At 43.0% G+C, this 19,746-nt stretch overlaps 1 protein-coding gene across 1 annotated transcript in view; it reads left to right on the top strand.

Moving 5' to 3' along the window:
* HS3ST3A1 (heparan sulfate-glucosamine 3-sulfotransferase 3A1) overlaps positions 1–17,992 on the top strand; it is a 97,350-nt gene extending 79,358 nt beyond the window's left edge. The window contains exon 2 of the mRNA XM_027624585.2: positions 15,255–17,992. Within this exon, the coding sequence (XP_027480386.2) occupies positions 15,255–15,876 (622 nt within the window). The 3' untranslated portion in view covers positions 15,877–17,992. The remainder of the gene's footprint in view (positions 1–15,254) is intronic.
* The last annotated feature ends 1,754 nt before the right edge of the window (positions 17,993–19,746 follow it).

The raw sequence follows: 19,746 nt of genomic DNA, 5'->3' as shown, positions 1-19,746 counted from the left end.
CAGCTAATTATGTTACAATCAAGATTTTTATATTAATTTTGTTCTGTTGACAATAATGATGCAAGACAGGAATCAGCAAACATTTTTTGAAAAGGTCAAGAGAATGTTTTAGCCTTTGTGGGTGCGTGGTCTCTGTCACCACTTCTTAAATTCTGCTGTCGATGTAAGCAGCCTTGGACAATGGGCATGGCTCTGTTTCCCTAAGACTTTATTATAAAAATAGTTGGATTTGACCTGGGGCCCATAGTTTGACGACCTTTCGTCTAAGGGATTTTTTAAAGAGCAAAGGTACATATTTTGACATCTTTTGATCCAAACTGTAAATTAGAGTAATTGTAAAAATTAAAATGATTTTCCTTAGTTTTTAGAAATGATTTTCCTTCAAAAATATTCCAAGTTCACTATTGAAATCCAAAGATAAAATATTGGATATCATGAATAAATATCAAGATGTGAAATTAAAGAAAAAACTAAAGTCGATTTTTTAAAATAATTTTTTAAATGGTGATTAAATTTAAACTTATTAAACATTTTCAGGAAATTGGAACTATTCTGAAGTCTAGCTTTCCATGTCCATCTGGCTGCCCACGGAAAGACTTCAGTCTCATGCTTTGCCTCTCTTCACCTTGGCCTACATATTTAAAAAGTTTTGCATAACACCATTTGCTTAATAGTACAAAATGTCCCTCCACGTCTGGGTGTGACTGTTGTGAGCCCCAGCCTGGTGTGTGAGTACCTACGGGACCATGATTTGGAACAGGCGGCAAAGCAAAGGAATGCTCATTCCTTTGCTCAGTAACACTAGCAAATGATATTTCATATCAAGAAAGTACTCCATGCTCTCTGCTCTGCACTATTTGATAAGTGACCTTTCCTTTCCCTCCACTAACCGCTTCCCTCACTCAGATCTTCCCCAAACCAGATCCTCGTCCCCTACCAGTGTCCGCAGCGACCCAAACCTGTGTCCCTTGTCAGCATTCGGACATTTGCTTGGAAGACACAGGGCAAGAGTTTGGGAGAAGCTTCCCCTGGGACCTGAGCAGTGTTAGTCACGAGAGTGGATGCTCAAGGTCATGGGTTGCCTAAATGGGATCACAAAGTTGTGTCTGTAATAGGAGGACTTCCTATGTTGCGGGGCTCTGAGAAAGGATGCTTCTTGTCTAAGGGCACTGCTCATGCTGTTCACCAGGGTCCTTGGTGGAGCGGCGATGGCACATCCACACTGATGGACTGTGTCTAATGGACGCTCATTGATTGCTTTCCTGAAATTTGTTTTGTCTGCATGCCTCATTTCACGATGATGTCTTATTTTGGAGGGTTTCTTTATAGCATGCAAGTGAGATGATTTTGGAAGTTCTGTTGGCGGGACAGAATGTGTGTCTTTTTCTGCTGTTCAAAACCCAGGGAAGCTGGAGGCTGGGTCACCTGCTGGCAATTTTATTTATTTATTTTTATTTATTTATTTGAGAGAGAGAGAGAGATGAGAGAGCACACACAGAGGGTGAAGCAGGCTCCGCACTGAGCAGGGAGCCTGATGCGGGGCTCGACCCCAGGACCCTGAGATCATGACCTGAGCCGAAGGCAGACGCTTCACCGACTGAGCCCCTCCAGGCGCCCACCTGCTGGCAATTTTAGAAGGAACATCCAGGCAGTCCAGCGCCCCGGACCCGTTAAAACCACAGCTTTGCGTCGCTTTTCCTGTTTTAAATTTAAAAGACCTATTCACTTAGCCCCTGCTCTGTGTCCAGAACCTAAAAACCCAGAAGGAGAAAAAAAAAAAACAAAACAAAACCCAAAGAAACCAAAAGAAGCAAACACCCTACTGTTGCCAAAACGTAACAGAGGACGTTCCTTCAGGTTTCTCTGCATCCTGCCCTCTGCACCTGGCTTAGCCTCCCCCACTGTCCTAGGATTCCATCGCCAGGCAAGGAAAACACGGTTCTTCCCTTACCTCCAGCAACACATAAGCAAAGAGCTGGTAAATCCAGGCTAAGAGGGGGCTCCGCTCTGAGGCCGCTGTCCACGGTACCACACCGCTGAGAGCCTGGCTCTCCCGCGAATCATTTATAAAACTCCTGCCAGGGCCAAGATGGGCCTTGATGGGGCATGGTGGTGGCGGCCACCACAGAGCGGGGAGAGGTGGCCACCCTCGGCCCACACCTGCCCACGTCCATTAGGAGCTCCATCTTCCCCTTCCGGATTGTTCCTCTCCTGACACCGGTTCAAGTACCAGATAGGATGAAGAAAACCCGATTCTCCTTCTCATCAGGGCTCAGGTTCAGTGTCACTTTCCTGCATCAGATGCACTGGGGCTTGAAACGCGAAGGTGGTCCAGCCCTGTGCGTCTTCTATTTCTAGATTTAGGGAAGGATGCTCTGTCACAGAAAGAGAATGAACTAGGGGGAGGGCCAGTGGACCAGAATCTAAGCTAAGCTTTGTGTCCCTTCAGCTGCCTGACTTCTCAGAAGGAAGTCTGAGAAGTCTTTATAGCATGCAAGTGAGATGATTTCGGAAGTTTTTTCTGCATCGGAAATGAAGGGGCTGGATTAGGGGATTTCTGAGATTTCTCCCGTTCTCACACCCAGTGCTGCTGCCGCCTAGCAGAGCGGTCCTCCCACTTGTCTTTTTCCAGAACATTCTTCTCCTTTTAATCCTACCTTCATCTTCTCTTCTCAGTAATCAGTCTCTTCCCCTACCCACCCCCACCTCCCTCTCCCTCTCTTTCTTGTCTCTCTCTCCCTCTTTCACACCCTTCTAAGGGTTTGTAAATATTTATCAGACTTTAGATCCTGACTAATTTAATTATACGTCATCTCTGCTATTTAGAGTCTTTTTTTTTTTAATAACTAGCTGCAGAATCATTCATGAAGACTTAGTTCTATTCTGATTGTAGATGCCCCCTCAGTTTCTTATACACGGACTTCTTCATTCTTGAGCTTTTCATTTCGCTCTGTTATTCAACCGAAATGAAACTTCAGGGGTTTTTTTCCCCCAAGGTTACCTCAATGCTAAGGTTTCTGAATCATTGCATATCCAAAAGTGTTATTTTGATACAACTTTAAATGAAATACAGCTTAGCTCAGGATAAAAGTTCTTCTCTTTTGAATCTTTAACGACCTTTGGGCACTTCCTACGAAAGTGTAATTCCAACCCTCCCACCCCTCGACCTTCGTTTTTCAAGTAGCTAGTTCTAGCATTACTGTGTTTGTCTTTCTATATGAACACCTATGAAATGCTTTCTTTATTCCCAAACACTCCAAATTTCGCAAATAGTTTTCAAAGCCTGCAGCTCTCCAAGGGCAGGAACTAGGGTGGGGGCTCCAGTAGCACAAATTTGAGGAAGGGGGGTGCCTACTCTCGGGGTGGAGTGCACATGTTCAGTTCTCCACACAGGACAGAAGAATTATCCTCACTTTTTAATTTGGTGCTTCAAGAATATCTGAGATCCAGGGGTGCCTGGGTGGCTCAGTCTGTTGAGCGTCCAACTCGTGATTTTGACTCAGGTCATGATTTCACGGGTGGTGGGATTGAGCCCCTCATCTGTTGGGTGGGTTTGAGCCCCTCGTCTGTTGGGCGGGCTCCATGCTCGGTGGCGGGGGGCGGGCGTCTGCTTGGGATTCTTTCTTGCCCCTTCCTTCTGCCTCTCCCTGCCTCAAATAAATAAATAAATCTTTTAAAACTATATTAAAAAAAGAAAAGAATGTCTAAAGTTCAGAAACAGACCCACTGTGGAGAGGCATGACAGATGATTTCTTAGGTTCTGATCATCTTACAGAGTTGTATGTGAATTTCAGTTTTTAATGTTGTTAAGTTTTTTTTTTCCTGGATATTTTTTGGCGTCTTGCTAGGACATTGGGAGAAGCACATCAGTTCCCAAGAGCCAGACCCCTTTTTAAAACAGAGTTTGGGATCCATGGATATAGAGTTAAAAATTATATTTTAAATCTTACAGAAAAACGGATTCCCCAGTGGAGTAAACTTGGAAGGAGATAATCAGAGGGTGAGGCATCAAGCCTTGGAAAATATTGGTCTATTTCTGTATTTGTTCAGAGTCGATGAGTGAGGTAATTTGTGGCATGGCTTGGGGACTAAGTCCTAAACAGACATGAAGGATTCGTGCTTGAATTCATGATCTAAGATAATTCTTGCTCCTTTCCTGTCAGGGTTATTCTCCTCTCTGACCTGGATACAGATGTATTTTCTGCCCTTTCCTGATGTTCCCCAAAACCAAGAATCCTTGACTTTTCTCTCCTACCCTGGAGAGCCAAGGAACATAATGGGCTTTTGTTTGTTGGGTTGGTTGGTTGTTTTTCAAATAAGCTTTCTTCCTTTGTCATAAAGCCTGGGGAGAGTTAGAATGCTTTCTCTTTCTTTACTTGATCATTCACAGTTTCACCAGGAATCGCCCATCAAAGGCCCTGGGATGCGTACCAGCCTTTATACTTGGCGTTGATGTACCTTGAGGAGGGTTTGGTTATAAGAATGGTACATCTAGATTGGGTCAGCGTGGGAGCGGGTTCAAAAACATAAGTCTTCCTCTCCTACAGAAGCCAACTCAAACACCAGCTCTAGGGAGTTTTCTTTCCAGCCTTACAAGTCACGTTTGGAGTGGGGTCCCACATCATAACAGCAGGAAAAGAAATACTGATGTGGTTGGACCTTGGCCTGAGGGATGGCGGGCTGACAGCGCTGGGAGTGTGCTGAAAACTTCCCCTGCTCCAGGCTCACGCCAACGGGGACCCCTGGGAGCCACCTTCTTGCCAGGGCCATGCAAAGAGCATGTTTTTCCTAGAATTTCCTGCTGCCGGAGGCTTCCAAAAACAGACACGTTGTTTCTGTTTGGTTGTATAGACGAAGCAAATGTGTGCCTGCAAGAGCCAGAGTTATTGACTCCTCAAAGTAAATTACCTTTGTGTTACAACTCGGGGGTCTTTTCCTTGCAGCGTGTCCTTCCCGGAAGGAAGAAAGCTCTTGAAAAACATGTTCTGTCTCTTGCCTGTTTGCAAGATTCCAAGCAGAATGATTTGCACTCTGCAATGCATAGGGAAGTAGTGCATTGAATGCTCATGTGTGTTGACAGAATATCGACACTGGCCAATAACATCCACCCCAAGAGTCCTGCTCATGCTACCTGGGTGTCTGGGGAGGTTCAAAGAATACACACGTTAGAGCTGAACTAACCTGGATTTTCATTCTCTTTCACTCATCACTGTATGTCTTCGGACAAGTCGCGTGACCTCTCTGAACCTATCTCCTCAACCATGAAATTATGTTAATAATTCCAGCTTTTCACTGCTGTTAATGATGTGAGAAGTGTACATCAGATCTGGGTCAGTGGTAAATGTTTTAGTAAGTGTTCATTGGCTTCTGTCTTCAGACACCTCCATTTGAATTCTTGGTGGCCCTGTGTCAGTTATTGTTAACATAGCCCTACCTGTGAAACTTCCATTTTCTAGCAGTGACATCTTATTTTGATGTTTCGGGCACAGAAGAGGTGTGGGGCAGAGATGGGTTCTCCTTAGTCACTGCCTTACTGGATGCTTCGAGACCACTCCTCTCCTGGACTTCCTGGTCTTTCTTTTGCCTCCAAGCGCTAGGGGAAGAGCAAGGGAGCCTTCCTTTGGACTAACCTTATTCTTTCAGACTTCATTGATTTTGAAATGGATTTTGTTGATGCAGATTGGCCCTGCCTAATGATTTACACAAATCTTTTTTTTTTAAGATTTTATTTCTTTATTTGAGAGAGAGCGAGAGAGATCACAGAAGGGAGAGGGAGAAGCAGACTCGCCGCTGAGCATGGAGCCCGATATGGGACTCGATCCCAGGACCCCGAGATCATGACCTGAGCTGAGGGCAGATGCTTAACTGACGGAGCCACCCAGGTGTCCCTGATATACGCACATCTTTTGATGTGATTGGTGGGGTCACACTTCAGAACAGAGCAGTTGTGAGGCTGTGCAGAGTTGTAAGCCTGAAAAATTAATAATGAATTTAAGTCCTGCTCCTTACATCGAGTCTTGGAGGTGGGAAGGTCCTAGAGACGTGGAGGACAATAGTCTTACTGTTTTGCTTCTGAAGAAGCCAGGGCCCCGAGAATGAAAGTGATTTGCTCAAGATCACACTGTTTAGGAACAGCAAAATCAAGATGGATCCACATTCTATTCCCAGTTTTGAGTTTCCTATAAAACAGTGTTATCTTCATGGAGACATAGGTGATCCTTCCGTGTCATATTTTATAATAAAATCAATAATGTTTTACCCTCATCAGAATTCTTAGGCAGAAATCCTAACTTTTAAAAACTAGCCTAAGGGTGCCTGGGTGGCTCAGTTGGTTAAGCGTCTGCCTTCGGTTCAGGTCATGATCCCAGGATCCTGGGATCGAGCCCGGCGTCAGGCTCCCTGCTTCTCCCTCTCCCTCTTCTGCTTCCCTGCTTGTGCTCGCTCTCTGCCAAATACATAAATAAAATCTTTAAAAATAAATAAATAAAAATAAAAATTAGCCTCAACTCAACTTAAAGAGAAACATTTTTTTTTCTCTTTTAGAGAAAGGGGAGCCTACTTCTTTCTTCAAAATAACTGTTTTTGGTGGGGGTTGTTTGTTTTAGTAAAATTCCTGTCATTTTCTATGTGTAAAACTTGGGGATCTTCTTTGAAAACTGCTTTGTTCCCATCATAATTCAGCTGTCCAGCGTCATCAGAACACCCCTCCCTCTCCCACATGAGCCCCCCCGCCCTGCCCCGAATCCAGGTCTCTAGCTCCTCAAGCTCGGATCTTGTTGGAAGAGCCTCCCACCGCACCTAACCACCTGAGTTCGTTTCTTCATCCATTCCAGCTGGTGCACTGGTGTGGGGTTTCCTTTATCCTTAATCTTAAAATCGTCTTCTTGGTCAACTTCATACAGCTCCCTTGATGACAGATTCCTTCCTCTGTATTCAGGTCAGAGTTTGGCTCTGCTGGGGTCTTCACAGCCACCCTCTGGACAGCTTTCTCAGATTCTCAAGTTCTCCATCTGTCGAACCATCTTCACTGTATTCGCATCCTACCCCTTTCATCTGCTGACTTTCTCTCATCCGTTGCGATGGAAATGACCTTGCACCAGGCACCAGGGCACCCATTGTCACCTTCCGTATACTGTCTGTGGGAACTAGTGCGTGCTGCCTAGCCTCTCTGAATCTCAGCCTGCTCATCAGAAAAATTGGGGAGCACGATGGCTAACTTCTCTCTCATGGGGCCGTGTAAAGATTAAATGAGGAAGCAGTTGCTAAAATGGTTTGCAAACATAATGCAGTCTTCAGATATCTCCGTACCCCTGCCCACACCTTAGAGATACATCCACTATGATGCCATGAGCCACCACCGTGCTTATAGCACTGTGAGAATCAGTGGCCCAGGTGTGGGATGGAGGTTAGGTGGCTCCTGTTCTGATAACTTGGGCAAAGGGGAAAGGGTCATTGAGAGGACCACTGATTCCTACGTATGGGAGGTCAGCTTCTTTTCCTTTATGATCTAAATTTCTTTGAGTTGGAGATGTAGTTGGTTTAGCAAATGCACTGTTTTGAAATGTGTGTTTTTCTTGGAGAATTATGGAGAATTGGACCATTTATTTTTTTTATAAGTCTTGGAAAATTTTTATTGAAGTATATAACCAAATTCAGAAAAGGACACAAATCCCACATTACAGAGTGGTATTCCCACCTCTCCAGAAATACCTTGTGCCCCTTTCTGGTCACTTATTCTCCTAAGGGTAACCACTGTCCCCAGCATCTAACACCACAGGTGGGTTTTGCCTGTTTTTGAATTTAGGATGAGAGAAATCACATAGTACGTACATTTTTGTGACTGGCTGTGTTTTTCAACATTGTGTTTATGGTATTCATTCACAAGTGTTGAGTCACTCATTATAATTCTGGATTTTATGTGTATCTTATTTATATATACATATACGTATGTGTATGTATTGTTTGTATCATCAAAAATATATACACACGCATATACATATACATACATATATATGTATATAAATCTTCTATTTTTTTAAAAGATTTATTTATTTATTTGAGATAGAGGGAATGAGAGAGAGAGAACGAGAGGGGAGAGGGTCAGAGGGAGAAGCAGGGACCCCCGACTCGGGACTTGAACCAGGGACTCCAGGACCATGACCTGAGCCAAAGGCAGTTGCCCAACCAACTGAGTCACCCAAGCGCCCATATCTATTTTTGATGGATGTTTAGGGAGCTTGCGTTTGGGGCTGTTAATGATTAACCATGAATGTTCATGACCATGTCTTTTGATGAACATATGTACGATTTCTATTGTGTATAGTCCTGGGAGCAAAATTGCTGGGCCATATGTATACATATGTGCAGCTTTGGTAGATAGTTCCAAATAGTTTTCGAAAGCCATTATGCCAATTTATACTCAGATCAACAAAGAATCAGTTGTTTCACATCCTCGCCCACACTCGGAATTCTATGTGGTTTTTATTCTAGCCATTCAGGTGGGTGTATGTTATTGTGTTTTAATTTGCATTTCCTTGATGACTAATAAAGTGCCATACCTTTTCATACATTTATTGACTATTTGGATACTGTTTTTCGTAAGCAGCGCCTATTCAAGACATTTGCCCATTTTTCTTTCATGATGGCTAGTTTTGTTTAACTCATTGATTTGCAGGAGCTCTTTGTGTATGATGGATATAAATCTTTTGTCAGGTATATGTGTTTTAAATATTTACCATCATTCTCATGTTTGCCTTTTTACTCTCTTATTGGTATCGTTTGATGAACAGAAGTTCTTATGTTTAATATAGTCCAGTTCATCATTCTTTTCTTTGTGGTTCTTCCTTTAAGAAACTTAAGAGATATTTGCCCCCCTCAATCATTAAGATGCTCTCTTAGGTTTCCTTCCAAAAGTTTCACTCTTTTATATTTTATAAATATATTTATATGTACCACCTGGAGTGGATTTTTCTATAGGGCAAGATATCAAGATTTATTTTTCCATGTGAATAACCAATTGACCAAACACCATTTACTAAAAATACAATGAGGGAGGGTAATTTTTTAAGGAAGAAGTACCTCTGGAGAGGGTCAGTAGCAGTTCCTGTGGGAGGGTGGGGGAGCAGGAAGACAATATGAGGGCAGAGGGAATTCAGAGCACTATGACCCAAAGGAATACAAAGGGTGAAGCACATGAGGTGGGTTCTTTTTTATTCTTTTTTGAATGTGCAATGAATTTGTGTTGTTGAGTGCCACTAAGGGCTGCCTCTTGGTGGTGTCCCTGACCATGCAGGTGATGGTGATGTAGACAGTGGTGGTTTTGCCTCTAGGACTATCAGTAGGGTGCTGTCATGGAGGCAGATCTGTCCTATCCACAGTGTGGCAGTGGGAAGGCCTTCTGGGTCACCTTAGTACTCCTACTATGAACAACTCAGTTGACTTAGGGCTTAAGTAAAAATAAACTATTTAGCAGGTGTCTCATGGTTCTTACTTGGCCATATCCGACACCATAGACCACTAGAGAGCTGTTCGAATAACTGTAGGCCCATAGCGATTCATCCCAGTGTGACATGGGATCCAAAATGAAATCCCCAGGACATCTAGGAGGCACAATGTCCCTGGTCACATGGAAGTGTTACCAAACAGATCCCTTCTGGGAATAACTGTGCCATGTGGCATGGGAAGAAACTGATTCCCCTTAAAAACCGAGCTCCCCTTTCTCCCCCCATAACAGGCAAATAACTTGGCTTTGCCAGTTCGTGGCCTTCAAATCAGGCACTGTTCTGCCTGAATGTCATACACATAGGGCCTCTAATGGACAGATGCGTGGATGTTCCAGGAACATGTCAGAGGGGCTCTGTCCTCCTCTGGACCCTTGTGATCTGGACTAGGTGGGTTTCTCATGGCAGCTGGAAATACCTTCTTAAGAACAGTTCTTGGTATGTTCCCTGCCCTAATGGTCATGTCAACACGGCTTATGGTCCAGTTTCCCTAGCCCCTTGGCTTGATTTTTTTGGGTGAGGTGAGTAAGCTGAGATTGGAGAGGTTGAATGACTAGCTCATGGTCACCCAGCCAGCAGTGGGCAGACGCAGGCCAAAAAACATTATTTCTTAATCAGACAGCTACACAATATCACATAAATTATTATAGTCCCCTTTGGTCTAGCAAGAGGAAAGCAAAACCACAGCACAAACCTCTTTCAGTACCTTGTGCTAAATGTTTAATTATCTGCAAAACCAAAAAGGCTCTTTTGTTTAATTAAATTCTATTGATGCAATTGAAGCCCTTGTCTTCTTGGGGAGTTGTTGGTTTTTTTTTTTTTTTAAATAAATGATAATATGATAAAATAGACATAATGTTTATGTTTACCATCTTAACCATTGTTAAATGTACAGTTCAGAGGTGCTGAGTGCATTCACATTGTGGAGCAGTCTTTTTCCAGAACTCTTCATCTCACAAAACTAAAACTCTGTATCATTAAACAATTCTCTCCCCCTCCCCCAGCTCCTGGCAACCACCACTCTACTTTCTGTCTGGGACTCATATAAATGGAATCACATAATGTTTGTCCTTCTGTGATGGGCTAATTTCTCAGAGCAGAATGTCCTCAGGCTTCCTCCATGTTGGAGCAGGTGTCAGAATTCCCTTCCTTTTTAAGGCCGAATACTATTCCATTGTGTGCATTGTGTGTATGGAGTATATTTTCTTTATCCATTCATTTGCTGATGGACACTTGGATTGCTTCTACTTTTTGGCTGTTGTGTTCTTTGGGGAGAATGAGCACATGTGTGCAAGCCACTTTGTAATAACCCTTAATTTGCTTGTGAGATCTCTTCTTAACCCTTCTTTGCCTTCCTCAGGAAAAAAATATAAGCTTTCCTAATTTTTCCTTATCGTTCTGGTTTCTACCCATTTCCCCATCCATCCCCATACCTACTATTAATGTCTCCAGATCTTCATCACTATTTAGAGGTGAAGTTGGGATAGCCTTACCCGGTTAGCCTGGAAATTAAGGCCTCCTGCAACCTACCTCTCCCATCATCCAATCGAATTTCTCACTCGCCACCCCAACTTGTTCCGTCTTTAGGGAAACTTGACGTGTCTTACTATACGCACCTTTCTTCTCCCTTAGCCTGTCTGGTATCTCTTCCGAGGTTTCATGGTACTGGGATGGCTTTTTCTCTGCCCATTTGGGCCCAAGTCCTGACACAGAATAAAATCACAGTGTTATGTCTCACTCAGGTAAAGAAGGACGATTTGCAGGTTCTCCTCAACACTTTGAAATACGGTATTCCAAATTACACCTGCATTTCGTTCTATGTGATAGATGAGCTCTACTTTAAACATTGAAATTCAAATTGCAGTAAGAAAATGAATAAAGAAATTAAAAAGGAGATGACTATTTAAAGAATCCTGTTGTGAGTCCTTTTACAACGTAAGCTTCATTAAGGATTTATTTAGACTATCACTTCTTCCTTTTTGAAGAAAGGTGGCCTGCAGGTGGCTTCTAGTTCGCTGGGACTCCCCAACCCCACCCTCCCCCGAAACCATGCCAAACCAGTCCGTTTTCCTCATCCTAGAGATGACAGTCATTAATGTGTTTTTTTCTGAAATCCCATTTTAGCTGTTTCCTCTTCAAACGCCTATTTTGGATACCTCTTTTCCCTTACTCTATTGAGAGAATGTAAAATATGGTTTCTTTCTTCAGAGACTTTAGTGGGATTTCCTCTCGTGCAGCACAGTCTCCAGCCAGAATCTGGGTGGAAAGGGCTGCTGGAGATCTGGGGGTTCCCCTGTGACAGCAGAGAGAGGGAGATTGAGATCCCCCCAACCAGTAGCTTCTGAGCGAAGTATGTTCTGTCTTGCCAAAAAAAGAGGCCGAGTAGTTAAAAGTCAGGAGAGGAGGCAAGAATGTGGACTTTTTTTCTTTTCCTTTTTTAATCACCAAATATTCTTTCTTATCACTTCGCTGATACTTAATGTTTGCTTTTGCTATCCCCGATGATTTTTACACAGTTGATCAAATTTCCTTCACTGAATCATTCCACCAATGTCTGGGTGGATCTCCTGGCTCATTTTGTAAACGTGCAACCTAAGCTTCCAGAGTGGGTTGGCCTCACCCATTTCTCAGTTCTCTGTGGGGAGATGCACAGTGATGAGGCTGTGAATTCATGTCACGCAGTGACACCAGTGTTAACGTGCGTAGTGACAGCAATCTGTGTCTGCCTTGCGGCAACACTGAATTTTGGTTGCTGCTTAGTCTTCCCCAGAGCTTAAGGCATATTTCGGGAGTGGGGGTGGGTGACAATAAAGGTTCTTTTGCAAAAAGAAGTGCAGCTTTCTTAAAATAACAGCAAAAAAGCAAGAGAAATCAGGTATCTAATTATCATGTCCTTCCCCAAGGAAAAAAGTAAACATAACCAGGCTAAAATATCAAAGACCGCAAAGATCTGAGAATCCCGGCATCCCCGAACTAGCCCAGGGTCAATGGCTTATTGCTACAGATGTTGAGGAATTTTTGCCAAAAATAATGACAATGGGAAGCAGAATGGGTCTTTTAAAAGTTCTTATATAAATTCCAGTTAGGTAACATACAGTGTAATATTAGCTTCAGGTGTGCACTAGGGTGATTCAACACCTGCATACATCACCTGGTGCTCATCACAACAAGTGGACTCCTTAATCCCCATCACCTGTTTCATCCATCCCCCACCCACCACCCCTCTGGTGACCGTCAGTTTGTTCTCTGTATTTAAGAGTCTGTTTCTCAGTTTGTCTCTCTCTTTTTTTCCTTTGCTCACTTGTTTCTTAAATTCCACAGGTGGGTGAAATCCTATGGTATTTGTCTTTCTCTGACTTATTTCGCTTAGCATAATCCTCTCTAGTTCCATCCACATCACTGCAAATGGCAAGATTTCATTCTTTTTGATGGCTGAGTAATATTCCATTGCGTGCATATATCACATCTTTATCCACTCAGCAATCAGTGGATACTTGGGCTTCTTCCATCATTTGGCTATTATAGATAATGCAAAGCTAAAATGCAAATAAATGTATTTAAACAGATAACAGAATCTAGAAAACAGAAAGAAAGGCAGAAAATGGGAAATCCCTGGGGACTATAAAATTACAGTTCAGACTGAGGATGTAACTCACTGCTAAACTGGGTGACTTATAGAAACATATTAATTGCCAAAATTGTCAAGACAAGGCAGGGTATTTACAAGAAACCAATTACCATGGAAGAAACTGAAAAGATATGTTTGGAAAATCTTGTTTCTTTCCTGTCCTTACCCTCAAAAGCATCAGTGTAAGATGGCTTTGTAGGTAATGCCCACCAAATTTAAGGAACAGAAAATTATTTTGCCGGGCGCCTGGGTGGCTCAGTCTGTTAAGCGTCTGACTCTTGATTTCGGCTCAGGTTGTGATCTCAGAGTTGTGAGATTGAGCCTCATGTCAGGCTCTGTGCTCAGTGGGGAGTTTGCTTCTCTCTCTCTCTCAAGTAAATAAATGTAAAAAATCTTTAAAAAAATTATTTTGCTACTTAAACTTCTCTAGGATAGAGAAAAATGTGAAACATTTCTCAACTCATTTTATTGGTGGATTAATTCATATTCTAGCAATTGATTAAGCTATTGATCACAAGAAAAACTATAGGAACATCCCATTAATGAGTATGAATGAAAAATCCAGAACAAAATAATGGTGAACCAAATCCAGGATGATATTAGAAGAACAATCTATCAGAGTCCAACAGAAACAGCTTGTATTCCAGGAATAAAAGTCAATCCAGTGTCAGAACATTTAGAAGTTTGATTCTTCTCACAGTGGATCAGAGGACAAATTTAGTGCCGTTATTGAAATAAATCCCCGGCTACATTTATTCTATTGATTTGAGCCACAGCTATTTCTTACAAAATTTGGGATTAGAAAGACAATGCCATAATATCAAATAGTGGACGTAATGGTAGTACGTTCAAATTGGAAGAGTAAATAGTTTTATCTCTCCTGCTCATCCTTTTTGACTGGCCCTGAGACTCACCAGTTCTCAGTAGGGTGCTGTTTGCTTGACCTAGGTGGGAACGTCTGCTCCGTCAGGACTCCAGTGGCATAGTTTTCCTTCGATAGGGCAAAGTGATCCTAACCTTCATCAGGAAGAAAAAGCAGACAAGAATCAAGAACGTTTTGAATGGCAAAGACCCAGAATTCACTTTGTCGTGGGAAAAATACATGATGATAACAACAGTTGAGCCCATGTCCAGGCGAACCATGATCTGTATAGTGATGGCATTTCAAGTTACTCAATAAAAGACGGATTGCTTAATAAGTCTTGTTTGTTACAGGAAAATTCAGAAACTCTAAAGAGAAGTAATGTTGTGTACCAGGCAGTGGCATTATGTTAAATAGAACTGCTTTGTTTGTAAGAAAACTGCAGAATGGGCTCGGGGTATTTTAATACCATTTCCTAGTAGTATGATGGTGTTTATTAGGATTGTCTAATTTACCTAAAGGATTTGATGAAGGTGATTTTCTGACAGCATTGTGGGTTACTGGTAAAAATAAGATAAAAAATTACATAGCACTTACTCTGTGCCCCGCACTCTCCTGAAGTATTGAAGGATATTACATTAACTCGCAACAACCGTGTGAGGTGGATATTACTATTTCCCATTAAATACATGAGGAAGGAGGGGCGCCTGGGAGCCTCAGTGGGCTGAGTCTGCTTTTGGCTCAGGTCATGATCCGGGAGTCTGCTTCTCCCTCTCCCACTCCCCCTGCTTGTGTTCCCTCTCTTGCTGTGTCTCTCTCTGTCAAATAAATAGAGAAAGAAAGAAAGAAATCTTAAATAAACAAATAAATGCACGAGGATCAGGTGCTCAGTTGGTTGAGTGTCTGCCTTGGGCTCAGGTCATGATCCCAGGGTCCTAGGATCCAGCCCCACATTGGGCTCCCTGCTCAGTGGGGAACCTGCTTCTCCCTCTCTTCCCGGCTGGTGCTCTCTCTCACTACCTCTCTCTCTCAAATAAATAAAATCTTAAAAAAATAAAAACAAATAAATACACTAGGGACCTGAGAAGCTTGTGCAACTTCTCCATCTAGGAAGTGGGAGGGTGGGCACCAGCAGTTCAGGCACCACCACCGCCCCCCCCCCAGAGTCTAGAGGACTCCCCCCTCCTTGGCAATGAGCTCTCTCTGTACAGCAGGGAAAGTCGCTCCCTTTTCAGGCTCTAACAGGCCCTTTTGCTTTCCTCAGGGACCTGATGCCGAGGACCCTGGAGGGGCAGATCACCATGGAGAAGACACCCAGTTACTTCGTCACCCGCGAAGCGCCCGCGCGCATCTCGGCCATGTCCAAGGACACCAAGCTCATCGTGGTGGTGCGGGACCCGGTGACCCGAGCCATCTCGGACTACACGCAGACGCTGTCCAAGCGGCCCGACATCCCCACCTTCGAGAGCTTGACGTTCAAGAACCGCACGACGGGCCTCATCGACACGTCGTGGAGCGCCATCCAGATCGGCATCTACGCCAAGCACCTGGAGCACTGGCTGCGCCACTTCCCCATCAGCCAGATGCTCTTCGTGAGTGGGGAGCGGCTCATCAGCGACCCGGCCGGCGAGCTGGGCCGCGTGCAGGACTTCCTGGGCCTCAAGAGGATCATCACCGACAAGCACTTCTACTTCAACAAGACCAAGGGCTTCCCCTGCCTGAAGAAGGCCGAGGGCAGCAGCAAGCCGCACTGCCTGGGCAAGACCAAGGGCAGGACCCACCCCGAGATCGACCGCGAGGTGGTGCGCAGGCTGCGCGAGTTCTATCGGCCATTCAACTTGAAGTTCTACCAGATGACCGGCCAGGACTTCGGCTGGGATGGATGACCATATAATTTAAAAAGAAAAAAAAAATCAGAATATAATATATTTTTTTACCAATCGGGTAGAGAAAAGGCAGTTTAATATTTGTGCTGAAAATGTTTGTTTCAGTTTTTTGTTTTTGTTTTTTTTTGCAATGAATGTTAAGAGCGTGTTCTCACCACCTCCCCCATCTGCCTGTGTCACCGGCCCCGAACATTTGGATAAACAAAAAAGGAAAACCTCACTCACCAAAATACTTGCAATTTTCGATTTCTGCTTTATGTTTTATATGCACAATTATAAACTCTGAGCATCGGTGACCATGAACTTTCAAGAAAGTCCTGGGGGTAAATCAGTCTCTCTGTTTCTGTCTCTACCTCTCTCCTTCTGTCTCTCTTTTCACAGGTCCCAGATAAAACGCTCTCTCCTTACATTTCCTCCCTTTCTTTTTTTTTTCCTGTGCCACTTCTTCAAAACCATTTCCCAATTAATAATACTGTAGGTTTGCCCACAATTATTCACAGTTAACCACAGTGCTTTCAAATAAAACACCTTCTTCCATCTTTGTGCGATGTGGTAGAAGAAGGAGATTATGATCCCCATTTTAAAGATAAACTGAGTCTCGGGGAGGTTGGGCAAAAACCCCATCTTCCACTTACTCCCTTTTTCATGCCCCTTCTTCCAGAGAGGATGAGAAGTAAGACAGCTGTACTTTTAGAAACAGTTCGCTAGTTTGGGGATGATCGGAGATAAGACAGAAAGGGTTTCCTATTTATTGCCTTCAAAAGTTCCAGGCCAGCCTTGTGACACTCGGTCCTGAGGAGTCATCAGTGTTCAAGGACACCACTCGGACCTGGGCACGGTATCGTCTAAGAGCCAATCGTGGCTCGTTGAAATGCCCCGAGCTATGGAACTCTCAGCTTGGTTGAGGTTGGGAGAAATTACTGGCTTCTTATCTGGAGAACGAGATGGACAATCACACTGGGAACAGGACAAAAAGTAGTAGCATAACTTCCCTAGTTGTGGTTTTGACTTTTTTTTAAAGAAAAACCCACTTCAGTTAAGAGCTTACAAGTAGGAATCTCATTTTTCTTGAGCTCTCTTTTAACAAAGAAAATCTGCTTCTCTTTTTAATACCTCATTTCTAATCTTGGAGCCAATACTAAAAAGATGAATAAATGCCATTATTTTTCATGGGTGGAGGACTATCACTTTGTCACTTTATTTTCCCTACTTCCTGTTTGTACCAAGAATAACGGAATATTCATTAATATTTGGAAAATATTCTAAGAACTACAGATGTGGGTAAAGCGGAGGTTTTTCTTCTCCCATCTAGTTCTCTCTTCCCCCATTTAAATAGCTCAAATAAATCAATAGTTTACTAAGAGTATTCCTTTCCTCTCTGAGTGGGCATTAACAAGATTAGCATTAATGGGAATTAAATTGGCTTAGAAGCACATATGCACGAAATATATGAAACATTTATAATTAGTCTGTCAGCAACATTTTATTACAGGTTTAAACCCAAGAGGAAAATGTCTCCAATCTCCTGGAACTTTTCCATATCTGCCAAAATTTTAAAGGAGCAGATGCTATGGTATTCTTAAATAAGTATTCTTTATTTCTCCAGTGTTGTCAGTCCAAAGAAACTAAAGTTGCTGGAAAATATGCAGAGTGCAAATGTGCATCGACCCTAAATGCTGCATCAGGTGAAATAAGTCTTTCCTGAGAGGCCTAACACAGGATTAAAATGCAGGGAAAAAATTATTTAAGTTTCTAGATATTCCAACATTTCTCCAAACCTTTGAATTTCTGTATGAATATCCCGTTTATGACAGTTAAAAAGAAAAAAAAATCCCAGGTCTCCTTTGCCCAGTTGATTTTAAGGTGCCCTTAATTTTCCAGCACAACACCCTGTTTTTGCTATACTTAAATCATCACTTTTAGAAACAAGATACTCATCTTAAACTCTTTGCATCTTTTCTCTTAACTCATTTCGTTTGTGCCTCTGATCCTTTTATAAGCATTTGCTTGGCAATAAGCAGACATAGCTTGCACAAGGAAAGGAGTGCATCTAACAATTGTATTGGGCGATCTTCCTCTTTCTGTGTTAAAAAATAATAAAAGAACAGAACTGAGTTCAAAGCACCTCTTCTTGCATTGTAGATTTTTTTTGAAATTCATATTATTTAAATAATGAATGACTCTAGAGCCTTCCAGGAAAACTGTCTAACTTCTAAAAGTTCATAAGAGTGTCAGAAGTTCTAGATCCCAGCAAAACGTCTACAGATCTAGGGTCCATATACTCGAAGTTTCTTCCAGAACAAGAATTGTACTTACTCCTGCTATGTGTGGCTTCAGATTTCCTTTGTCCATTTAGCTGTACCAATTAATAGGTTTTGTTCCTGATCTGAACATCTTAGCCATGCTTCCTCTGAGCCGTCTGCTCCGCGGCCATGCCTACTGACCGCCTACATTCTTCTTAGAGGTAGAGCATTCTCTCTCTAGAAGAGCAACTAGAGGTCTGGAGCTTTATCCTGAACAGTTTGCTTGTGAGGCCCTGTCTATGGTGTAAAATTCTCTAGGTAAGTAACTTTTAGGGGAAATTCATTTATTCTAATGACTGGAGCTTGATAAGCTGCTAGAGAATGGATATTTATTACTCAAGGAGTATTACTCCCACTGTACCTTTCCTAATTTCAAAGATCTTCAAAGTCAGAATAAACCTAACGGATCAAATCGCCATTTGGCCCTTAAATCCTTTCTTTAACTTGTTGCACGGGGGGTTCGAACATGAACGCGTCTGGAAATTCTCACTCTGGATTTTTCTGTTGTTGTAAAGAGGATCAGTATCTCCTCAACACCTTCATCTGGTTCTGCGGGCTGAGATCCGCCAAATCTGTTACACGTGAAGATACTTACAATTCAACATGTGAATACATAAAGGTGCGTATGTCATCATAGTACATTACATTCACCAGCAGATTACCTTTTCATTGTCCCTTAAACCCAACAGCCACTCTCCACTCTCAAAGAGTTTGACTTTCCAGATGAGCAAGTGAACACTCAGGAGAACAGTGGTTCTCCACAAAAGACGACTCTGCCCCCTGGGGGGATCTCTGGAGATACTTTGGTTGTCCCAAGGCTGGTGGAGTGTAGGGTGCTTCTAGTGGGCAGTGTGATGCCCAGGAGAGCCCCCCCCACAGCAAAGAATCATCCTACGCAAAATGTCAGCAGTGCTGAGAGTCCTGGTTTAAGAAGTAAAGCATATACCACCTAGTGCATGTCTGAAACAGGTCTATAAACCAGATTCTAATGAATGCTTAGCTGGGACTTCTTTCCCTCATCACCCTAAGTTTTTCTCTTGCAGACCTCTCTTTCTCCCTCTCACTCTGTAAGTCATTCCATCATAGTAAGCAGATGAGTGTTTAACGTCATGCCTTGCCAAGAGGAGTGCGAACGAGAAACTTCGCTGAATTGGGCTTTTATAGCCGAGATCCACGAGCTGTTTATAACAAATGGATGATTGCATTTCTGTGAAGTGGAATCCGTCAACTTCGAGTGGGAACATCACATGCCGATAAAACATTTCTGAAGGTGTTTTCAAGTTCAAGTCCTACAGTTTCAATTTGCCTCCAGGACCGTGCTGTTGGAAGTATTTCTTGTTACCTGACACAGCCGTCGTGTCAAGAGAGACAAGTAAATGGGTCCCACTTCTGTTAAACAGCAGAATTGGGGCTCATGAAGGGCCCTGAGCTGTTGAGTAATCACAAAGGAAGGGACATTCTTTCTGCCGTATATTCTAGAAACCCCAGAATTTTGTGTCTAATTTCCATAGAATCGGGGAAGAGAAGAGCTTAGGATCACCAAACATGGGGAAGTGTGGCTGGGATT

Source organism: Zalophus californianus, chromosome 16 (assembly GCF_009762305.2).
Source record: "Zalophus californianus isolate mZalCal1 chromosome 16, mZalCal1.pri.v2, whole genome shotgun sequence".
Classification (NCBI taxonomy): domain Eukaryota; kingdom Metazoa; phylum Chordata; class Mammalia; order Carnivora; family Otariidae; genus Zalophus; species Zalophus californianus.
Note: the sequence above shows the minus strand (reverse complement) of the source record. Positions and strands in the feature narration are given on the sequence as shown.